This window comes from Rhagoletis pomonella, unplaced genomic scaffold (genome assembly GCF_013731165.1).
Source record: "Rhagoletis pomonella isolate Grant_MI unplaced genomic scaffold, Rhpom_1.0 Rhpom_scaffold_00001, whole genome shotgun sequence".
Lineage (NCBI taxonomy): Eukaryota > Metazoa > Arthropoda > Insecta > Diptera > Tephritidae > Rhagoletis > Rhagoletis pomonella.
The window spans coordinates 60,181,758-60,193,198 of record NW_023458555.1 but is presented as its reverse complement, the minus strand read 5'-3'; the positions used below and the strand labels follow the sequence as shown (position 1 = coordinate 60,193,198).

Below are 11,441 nucleotides of genomic sequence, written 5' to 3'. Positions count from 1 at the left end.
GTAGGTGCTTATAATACGGTATACATAAATGAGTTTGTAAAAGGGGGCGTGGCATATCCCATAGCCGTGAAATTTTTTTTCAGCTCTAACTTGGGAACCATAAGCCCTACAAACTTGAAATTTGGTATGCAGGCACAGCTATGGTAGGTGCTTATAGTAAGGTGTATATGAATGAGTTTATAAAAGGAGGCGTGGCACATCCCGTAGTGATGGAATTTTTTATCAGCTATAAATTCAAAAAACATAAGTCACTAGAACTTTAACTTTGGTATGCAGGCTTAGCTATTGTAGGTGCTTATAGTAGGCTGAAAATAAATGAGTTTGTAAAAGGGGCGTTGCACATCCCATAGGCGTGGAATTTTTTATCAGCTATAACTTCGGAACCATAAGCCCCACGAGCTTGAAATTTTGTATGCAGGTATAGATATGGTACGCGCTTAGAAAATGATATATATGAATGAGTTTTTAAAAGGAGGCGTGGCACATCCCATAGGCGTGGAAGTTTTTATCAGCTACAACTTTAAAATCATAAGTCACATGAAATTGAAATGTGGTATGCAGACATATCTTTGGTAAGTGTTTATAGTAAGATAAATATTAATGTGTTAATAAAAGGGGGCGTGTCAAATCCCATAGGTGTGGGATTCATAAATTGGGAACCAGTCGGCCGCTGTGGTGTAGTAGTAAGCAGTGCTCGCTTTCACTCATCAGCACCTGTGTTAAATCCTTGGCCAAAGCAACATCGCAAAAAAAATATAGAAAAAGGTTTTTTCTCAAAAGCGGTCGTCCCTCGGCAGGCAATGGCACACCTCTGCGTGTATTTCTGCCATGAAAACAGCTTCTCATAAAAATAAATCGCCATTCGGATTCGGCGTAAAACTGTAGGTCCCTCTGCTTTGTGTGTCAACATCAAGGCGCACTCAACAAGTCGGAGGAGAAGCTCGGCCAAACGCTAACATATGTGTAAGCGCCATCCTATTATTATTAAATTGGGAACCATAAGTCACATGAACCTCAAATTTTGTATGCAGACATATATAATGGGAGGTGTTTAGAATAAAGTATATATAAATATGTTTGTAAAAGGGGGATAAATATGTATTTAACTATTAGAGCACTTGGATATTTAAAACTGTGTTTTTTGAAACTTTACAGTCTTTAGACCATCTTGAAATGGAAAGATTAAATAATTTTATTGATACCGCGATGCTGTTAAACGAAACATGTGCATGTATAATGAATAAAACTTTTTCTGAAATAAGTATTCTACGGAAAAAATGCAGCAATATTAGGGGCCGGTTACTCAATGTTTGGTTAACACTTATCTCCGGTTAAACATAGTTATCGTTGTTACCGTCTCCCTGTTGAATACATGGAGTCGAAGAGGTCGACAACGATGTTTAAGCGCAGATTAGAGTTAACCAGACATTGAGTAACCGGCCCTAAAACAGCTACGCGAATAGGAAGCTAAGCAGAATGTACCTTAGTGGACTAATTTTAATTTAAAAATTCTATCATTACCTTAATCCATCTAATATTAATAATCGAACAAGAATTTTAGTACAGAAAGTGGTATTCAACATATGTTAGCTAAAGTACGATAAATCTCAAAGTATGGCCTATAAGGATGCCATAATTTAGAAAGAAAACAATAGTTTTTCTCCTCTAATTTATGCTGATCTGAATATTTGTATTGCTGTTTTATATTTTGATTAAATTACCCCGAACGACGTCGGGTGCTCTGCTAGTATACATATAAAAATTGAACTCTTCCTAAACGGCTCGACCGATCTTTATGAAATTTGTTGTGTTATGTATGGTAGGTATGAGAATCGGATGTAAAGTATATTTCATACCGCTAGGTGCAGGGGGCGTGGCACCTCCTATACAAATCAAATTTTTCATATTGCACATCTCTGGAAGTGTTCATGGTAGACTACTCAATATGGTATGGAGATATATGAAAACAGTCTTATACTCATGGAGAAAAATTGTGGTTATTGGAAAAGGGGGCGTGGCACCTCGCATACAAACCGAATTTTTCATACTGGTATGTACAAGATATATAAAATCAATCGCATAGCCATGAAGAAAAATTAAGGCTATTGGAACAAGGGGCGTGGCATTTTGAATACAAACCGAATTTTTCATACTGCATGTCTCCGGAAATGTTCATGGTAGAGTACTCGAACATGGAATGGAGGTATATGAAATTAGTCGCATAATCATGTAGAAAAATTGAAACAATTGAAAAAAGGGGCGTAGCACCCCGCATAAAAACCGAATTTTTCATACTGCATATCTTCAGCAATGTTCATGGTAGAGTATTCGAACATGGTATAGAGATATATGAAATCAATCCCATACTCTTAGAGAAAAATTGGGGCTATTTGAAAAGGGGGCATGGCGCCTTTGAAGCGCACTGAAACTATTACGTATCTTTGTATAAATATACACTTTTGCTAGGTTATTTCAGAATCCCAATGGAAATATGCCTTCCACACAACTACCAAACCGTAATATTAATAGATAAATGCGTCACTGAAAACCATGAACATGAACTGTTGGTGAAAATGTTGAATCAAATTATTGCTATACAATCAAGTAATAAAAGTTCGGGCGGAGCCCAACATTAAATACCCGGCGCAAGTATTCAATATATGTGTTTCACCTTTCCGAAAGCTATCGCTACATGGTAAGCCGGGGTGTATCAATTTTGAATAAATTGGAGACCTTAAATCAAGGAATGAAACCGATTCAAAATAACGTTCCGGTTTGGGTTTCGGTTTTGCCAAGTGTTTCGGTTTCGGTTTTGGTTTCGTTCTTCAAAATTTATTTCGGTTTTGGTTTCGGTTTCGTTCCGGTTTCGGTTTTTCACAGAAATTTTGTTGATATTATTTAAATCACAATGTCTTAAACGTTGAGGAAAGAAAATCGAAAATTACAGTTCACTGATAATATCAACACTAGGTTCTTTCCCTAACAATCCGGACCGGATTTGGTAATTAGAGAATAAGAGAAACATTTTCTTTCAAAAATGGAACAAAGTTCAGAAGTACGGAAACGCAAAAACCCACATTTCGTGCCCACAAGTCGATAAAGAGCTGATTCACGTTGTTCTTGTTTTTGTCACTTATACCATGTTCTGACCGACATCGGAAACATGTTTTCGTTTTAGGTTTTCGACCTAAAACTTGTGTTTTCGTCCATATAAAATCTGTTAAACGAAAACCAGTTTTCGCTGAAAACTACTTGAAAACTCACTTTCCACTCATTCCATTCGGTGTCTTCACTAGTTTTTTTCGATTATTTATCGAAGTGGAAGTCATATTTTATCATCTTTAATACGCCATTTCGGATTTATTGTTAATTGCCTGGCCAAAGTAAAATAAGAATGAAAGTTAAAGGTTGTAAATTAAAAGAAAATGAAGGAAAAATGTTTTGGTTGTCGGTCAGAACATGGTATTAAATGCAAACACTTGGAAATTGAATTTTGGTTTCACAAATTTGATTTTAAGTACATAGATTGAAAATACATCAACAGGCCATTCACTTTTCCTTAAAAGCACCAAGTAAATGCAGGCAACATGTAAACACAATACAGCTGATATGCACTTTGACACTTTATCCATTTTTACTCGGAGAAAATTTCGGGCTGTTTCGGGCAGGAAGAAGAATACACTTACGATCGAATACGCTCGAATTTTCGCTCTCTATTACCCATTTTGTTGAGTACAGGCATGATTTCTGGGCTATTTTGGGCACACGCGGGATCTCGCATTGCGTACGGGAAAGAAACTACTTAAATATAATTAATCGATTATCGATTCACAACAACAAAGTCATCAGCAGATTTTTGCGAAAAGTTACCTTGCCATACTTATTTACTACTTAACAAGAATTTTAGCAAAATGTTGCTGATCTTGGTTAAATAAATCATTTATTTCAAAGAAATTTGTATTTATTATTTTTGTAAATTTCTGGAAACCGATTGAAACCTGTGATTGAAATGGTTTCGGTATCGTTCCTTTTCAGGTCAAGATAACGGTTACGGTTTCGGTTTCGGTTTTGAAAAACGAAACGGTTTTAAACGGTTACGGTTTCGGTTTGGGTTTCGGTTTCATTCCTTGCCTTAAATTTCGAAATTTACCGTTATATGAAGAGCGGCCGTAATTTTAGTCCGATTTCAATAATTTTCAACATTTTGCTTTTATGTAGCAAGAACAATAACCATACCGAGTTTGGTACAAATTCATAGAACTGTGATCATAAGTGGGCGGTGCCAGGTCGATTTTCCAAATTTTTATCATAAACGTATTTCTTGGTAAAGAATTGTTGCAAGCATCAATTTTGAATAAATTACCTTTAATATTTACTGATTTATCGAAGATTTTGTATTTCTCTAAATTACCGTTATATGGGATGTGGGCGTGGTTATTGTCCGATTTTAAAAATAGTCGGCCATTTGGTGTGCTGTACCAAGGCCAACAACCGTGCCAAGTTTGGAAAAAACAGCCCTGTAGGACCTCGGAATAGACTTAGAGCACACCACAAACTAGACTGCAAGTGATTGTAACTAATCCAAAGTTTGGTCCAAGAACATGTAAAATTCTATTTACATTTAACATTGAATGTCCTAGGCTCGGACCAATTGTCCGCTTCTGCATTACATTGTAACCAATTTTGGGGGAAAAAAAACAAAAAAACTTGCGCCAGCTGCGATTCGAACCGGGGTTTTCAGATTTTTTAAGCGAATACTCTCTCTACATGCCAACGTCGCACATGAAAATTCTTTGACTAAGTACCTACATATCATATAATCGTTAATTATAACCATCGTCCGCTACTGCATGACATTGTAACCAATTTTAGAACAAAACTCGTACCTTATGCATTACATTCGGACCACTTTTAGTACACATGTTTTACATTACATTGCTTTAAATTTTTGGACTATCTTTGGTCTAGTTACAAAACTACTATACCTACGACTATATTTTTCGAGCAATTAGACCAATCTTTCCTTCAGGGTGGTACGGCGGTTACCAAGATATACACATGTAACCATAAGTGGGCGTGGCTACGCCCATTTTCCAAAAATTTACAATATTCTTATTTTTCGTCTAAAGTTTATTTTAAATATAAATTTTAAGTGAATAATCTTCAGTAGTTACTAAAATATCGCAGTTTTTGTATTTCTGAAAACTACCGTTATATGGGAAGTGGGCGTGGTTACGGTCCGATTTCGCCCATTTTCAATACCAACCTACACCACGCCACGTTGTTGGCAATAGTGTTTATACAAATATCGCTGGTGAAAATCTAAAGCTCGAACATTATGTAAGGCCCCTCTCTAAGCCAAAAGTCTTAGCCCATGTGCAGAATTACAAATTATATATTTAGTATACACATATGTATATATATGATTTTAAAAGATTCCCCTTTTTACAAGTTTTTATTTACTTTCACCTGTTCCGGTGTCTACAATCAAATATAATATTGAGTATTGATTTTTGTAAAGGTCGAGCTTTTGTTATGCAATTATCTGTTTATGCTTCTCAACGATAAAAGAAAAATACAAGTTTCACAATTTTTCGAAGTTCGAACATTTTTGAAATTGTTTAAATTTTAATTGTTTGGTCGAACTCCTCCTAAACGGCTTGACCGATCTTTATGAAATTTTTTGTGCATATATGGTAGGTATGGAATCGGATGTAAAGTATATTTCATACCGCTAGGTGCAGGGGCCTTGGCACCTCCCATACAAACCGAATTTTTCACACTTCTCTGGAAGTGTTCGTGGTAGAGTACTGAAAATAGGTACGGAGGTATATCAAATCAATCAAAGAGCCACGAAGAAAAGTTGTGGCTATTGGAAAAATGGGCGTGGCAAATCCCATGCATATACACTTTGTATGCATATACACTTATGCTAGGTTATTGAAGATGGCAATGGAAATCTGCCTTCTGAAAACCACCAAACCGTAATATTAGAAGATAAATGCGTCAATGAAAATCATGAACGTGAACTGTTGGTGAAAATATTAGACCAAAATGTTTCAATACAAAAAATTAATTTTGGGCGGGACGAAGTTCGCCGGGTCTGCTAGTTTTAATATAAAAACAAAATCAAAAAAATACCAAAAAATTAAAAAAAGTGAAGTCTAAATTCGTAGTGTAGCCTCCTCCTGTTGGACTTCGGAAACTATATTTTATGAAGGCTCACAACAAACGTATTTTTTGTGCCGGCCATATCCGATTTGCCATTTCGAATTTTTGAAATCTAACTTCAAATTCGTAATCAGTGACCCCCAAAACCCCCTATAAGATAAGATTTCGAATATTGGCCCTTTTTATCGTTTGCTGGCCCATATTGCATTGCCTAAATTTTCGACACGAATAGTGCATTAAAACGGAAGAACTTGGCAGCGCTGCATAGTTTTCGACGATTTTCGTTGTTTACTTATTACAGCACGACAGTAGACAATGCCAATGTTGTCGAGTCGTACAATTGAGCCTAATTTACGACTTACGCAATGAGGCTGAATATTCCTATTTTTCGCCTAAAAGTCATTGCAAATATCAACTTTGAGTGAATAGTCTTCAGTAGTTATTGAAGTATCACAGTTTTCGTATTTCTAAAAACTACCGTTATATGGGAGTTAGGCGTGGTTATTGTCCATTTTCAATACCATCCGTCCTACGCTCAAAAGAAGTACACATACCAAGTTTCGTTAAGATATCTCAATTTTTACTCGAGTTATCGTGCGGCAGACAGTCACCGCTCCATCGCTTTCTTTTTTTCTTTTTGAGCATTTATGTATACATTTGTCTATATCTATCTTGATTCGTTTTTGGCTGTTGAAAACAACCATTATGTAAACAAAGTTATAATACCCTTGCAAGTGCGCTCGGGTATAAAAAAATCAAATCAGCTGCTCTACTGATACTACCTGTTTAATGTGCCTTGGCGATTTCGTTTCTTCCAAAAAATGTTGACCTTCCACGGTGTAAAACTTGTTTATGTTACACTCAACCCTCTAAAAGGGCGTGTTTTTGCCTCTTGTCCTTGTCCAGCTCAAGTACTTCATAATATTGTTGTTTTAAGCAACCATCTGAATTTTGGGCAACCTTCTCTCCAGGCGAAACATTTTAAGGTACGAATACTAAATTTTAGCACCGTTTGCCTTTATTTTAGAACCGAAAACGAAAAGAGAAAGGGGCAATCAAAAGGCGACCGTTTTTGGTATAAACGAAGACACCATTACGAACACGTGCGCAAGCAAGATCGTTAACTCGTTAATGTTCGCCGTTAAGCGTTAATAAATTAAATTAAATTATGAAAGAGCACATACGTTTTCTTACCTATAATCAATTTAAACCGTTGATGGGCGCCTTCTTGCCCGCGAGCAAAGCTCTTTCAAGCCTTTTATACATTTTGAATAGGCGTGTGCAGAGTAAAAGCTCTATCTGCCCGTCGCTAATTTAAACTTTGATTTATTAATACAAAAAATAATAATTGGGTGGCTTTTTATGATTTAGAACTATATTTATTAAATAGACTTTAAGTCTAGTTAAGACATTTTTTCTCTACAAACAAAAAACGGAATACATAGCCTACGCAGAAAGGAGTTAGTGCAAAAATACTGTGGACACCGGAGGTTGAGTTATATGCATAAGAAATGTTATACACTTTTGACAAAAGAAGGGGGGCCTTCTTCTCAGAGGAGAATTCTACGTCCCAGTAGATAATTTAGGAGTTAAAAGCCTTTCCAAAAGGCCTTCCTGAGAGTCAAGAGGCCTTCCTCTCTACATTCCTTTATCCTTTCTTTTTTGTATGGAGTGGCAAAAATTGAAGGGCTTTTTCTTTCGCTACTTCTGGAAGGCCTTCCAGAAGGGCTTTTATAGGACGTACTTCAGAAAGCCTTTTGGAGGAGTTCTTCTAAAGTTGCTTCTTTAGTTTATAAAAATCATACAGCTTTGAAGTATTTGCTTAAGGTTTACATCAAATATGTGCTATTGCAACTTAAAATATTTGTTTAAATTAATTTCTAATTTTAAATAATATAAATTTATGCATTCGCGTAAATTGTAAATGGATAATCCCTTCTAGAAGGCATGAAAGGAAGTACTTTTTTCAGCCCTTCTTGGGTAGGCCTCTTAGAATGGCTTTACTTAAGAAGGCCTATCTAAATTATCTTCTGGGGTAGTAAGGGTTATAATCCCTAAGCGCGGGCGAATCACGCCTACCCAGAAAGGAATTCTACGCAAAAATACTGTGGACGCAAGTGAAAATTTTGGGCCGAGGCGGTCAGGGGTTTGCTTTTTTGTCAATGGCGGTTGATGTCATGTCCAAAAAGCTGTTTTGGAGGTGCCACGCCCACCCCACCTTCGCCAACCGCCGCTTCAACGACAGCCCTTATAGAAAAGTTTCCGAACTATACTTGCTTCAAAAACCTCTATCGACGTCCATGGTCAAAATATGTTTCCCTGTTTATCGTAATCGCACGAAGCGTTTTCTCTAGTTTTCAAAATTTTTTTATTTCGGAAAAAATTGCACTTACATATTTATATACATATACTAGTGGTTAAAAAAAAATTTCTTTTGGAAATTCATAAACGCTACCTCAAATTATTGTTATTCGTGATAAAAAAAAGAAAAACGTGTTTTTTTATTTTGAAAAACAAGTTTTCTTAGAGGTCACGCTGGTCGGTTTTTTTATAAAAAAAGCTGATGTTCTCAATTTTTTAGTTTCTTGACATGTTAAAATGCAGCTAAAAATTTGTTTTTTACATATAATTACTCTGGTATTACTGGGGAACATTCCCTTAATTATATACCTGTCTTAGGCAGTTAGAATGGGCCTAGAAGAGACTAGTAAAATTAAAACGTTGATACTGAACGATTTACGCATTGTCATGGGTTGAAGCTTGTTACCAGGGGGTTTCTGGAGTTGCTAATTAGGGCGGATCCAAAAAGGCGGTCCATTATTTTTAAAAATGATTAGATTTGTTCGAAACTCGACACTCGAGCGTTTTTGTGGTCGCCGATTACGAATCTGAAGTCAATTTTTTTTAATTCAAAATGGCGGATCCAATATGGCGATTAAATTAAAAAAAGTACTAAAATTAAAACGTTGATACTGAACGTTTTAAACAATGTCAAGGGTTAAAAAATGTTTCCAGTGGGTTTCTGGGGTTGCTGATTATGAATCTGATGTCAGATTTTCAAAATTCAAAATGGTGGTTAAGAGTTTCAAACAAATCCAATCATTTTTTTTTAAGTTAGGCGCCATTTTGGATCCCCCATTTTTAAGATCAGATCCCTAACTAGCAACCCCAAAAACACCCTGGTAACAAGTTCCAACCCATGACAATGCGTAAATCGTTCAGTACCAACGTTTTAATTTAATAAGTGTTTTTTCCAGAGCATATTTTCGGGAACTAGACCCATTCTAATTGTCCAAGACAGGTGTGTAATTAAGGGAAAGTTCCCCAATAATACCAAAGTAATTATATGTAAAAACCCCATTTTTAGCAGCATTTTAACATGTCAAGAAAATAAAAAAATTGAGAACAATCAGCGTTTTTATAAAAAACCAACCAGCGCGACCTCTAAGAATTTTATTTTTTTTTTTTTTATAAAAAATGCATGTCTTTTTTTATACAAAAACAATATTCTGATGTAACGTTTGTGAATTTCCACAAAGAGCGTTTTTATGAACCTCACCAAATTATACCTATGATAATTTTGTGCAAAGGGATCGACATGTAAATTAAATTTGCTACATTCATGATAAGAATATTAAAAAAATTAAAATAAAATTAAATAAAAAAAATATTTGTATAATGGCTACATTTCTGTATCTGGTCTGATTACTTACCGAAAAAGGGCCGGCACTTTGACACTCAGGACAGGAGCCAGGTTTAACTTCTGTATTCTGTGACTGTACAAAGGGCCCCAAAACGTAGCCACACTTCACACAATCGTATTTGATGACTGAAAGTTGAGGTAACACACCCGTTGTAGCTGTTACCACGCCCAAAGTACGCACCAGCTGGTTCAGATGGAGTTTCCGGAAAGTCCGTAACTCTTCTATAAGAGGCAATTCTGATATACGAACATGAATTTCTGTTGTAACACGTTCATATGTTGGAAATATTGATAAGACCATGTCTTTAGCCACCTTGTCGAAGATTTCTAGCATTTGAAAAGGTGCTTCAGGTAGGAAGTACGCAAGTACATGCTCTTTATTTGCCAAATCCGTGTAGGATACAACAAATGAAGATTTATTCTGTTCGCACATGCGTCGAATACGGTCCCGGTATGTGTACATACCACGTTCATCAACAAAGGTGCGCAAAAAAGACTGAAAGCGATTGGCGATTTCTGTTCGTGGTCCAAGCATACTAACCCATTCTTTTGTAGAATGGCCTTTAGTATCTTCCAAATTTTCTATCGATTCAATCATTTCCGCGTCTTCCATTTCACCTTCAGCAGCTTTCTCAGCGGCACGACGCTTTGCCCGCGGTCCAACATCGTCATCTTCGTCACTTTGGTCAAAGCCTAAATCTCTATCATCTCGATGTATACCAAGTGCACGGTCACGCTTTCGCATTTCCGCCTCAGCAGCCTGTCGTTCGCCCTGTGACATCTCCGAGAAGTCATCCTCATCATCCAGCATCGCTGGATCATAGTGATCCAATTCAGGCATCGGACGATAGTCGTTCTCCATGTTATCACCGAACAACTCTTCTCCATCTTCTTCCTCTTCTCGAATAGTCTGATCTCCAAGGATTTCGTCTTCATTCTCAAATGGTTCGAAGTCACCAACTGGGGAAGTCATAGCCGCACGCAAATCACGCCGATCGGCGGCATCACTCGGAGTTGCTGGAGGTGGTGAACTCACTTGGTCCTGCAGTGAAAGTATTTTATTAAATATTTTAGGCCACAAAAATTTTCCTTACCGCCATTTATTTTGGTGTTTTTTGTTTAGTATTGCTAACAGTAAATAAATCCGAAAAACTCTTCAATATAAAAAACAGAACGCAAACAATCGCCCGTCGTTGTGTTTTCACGAGAAGTAACTTTTGGCGCGATTTATGACAGCAAATAATTAGGTTTGTAAGTAACCAATAGTCAGTACTAATTTGTACTGGAACCAGTGTTGCCAAGTCTTCCCCATTAGAACACATCCCTCTTGGTCTGAAAAACGTCATTTTCTACCAAAAACGTCTTTTTCAAATGTATGCACAAAGAATTGTTCTTATTAAACATTCATTGTATACAAAGGTACATATGCACGTAAGGTATATTAAAATGTCATTTGCTCACATTTAAAATTCATTCTAAACTGGTTTGAGATCGTTAATATAAAATCACTTTATACATACTGTTACGATTATCCTTGAACCCTCGTCCGGATTACCCAAATATACTC

General features: G+C 36.5%; 1 protein-coding gene across 1 annotated transcript in view; it reads right to left on the bottom strand.

Moving 5' to 3' along the window:
* The window catches only part of LOC118746772 (DNA replication licensing factor Mcm2), a gene marked incomplete in the record, with an annotated part of 22,578 nt that extends 11,416 nt beyond the window's left edge, over window positions 1–11,162 (bottom strand). The window contains 2 exon segments of the mRNA XM_036480687.1: window positions 9,885–10,916; window positions 10,969–11,162. Of these exon segments, the coding sequence (XP_036336580.1) occupies window positions 9,885–10,916; window positions 10,969–10,974 (1,038 nt within the window).
* Between the last annotated feature and the right edge of the window lie 279 nt (window positions 11,163–11,441).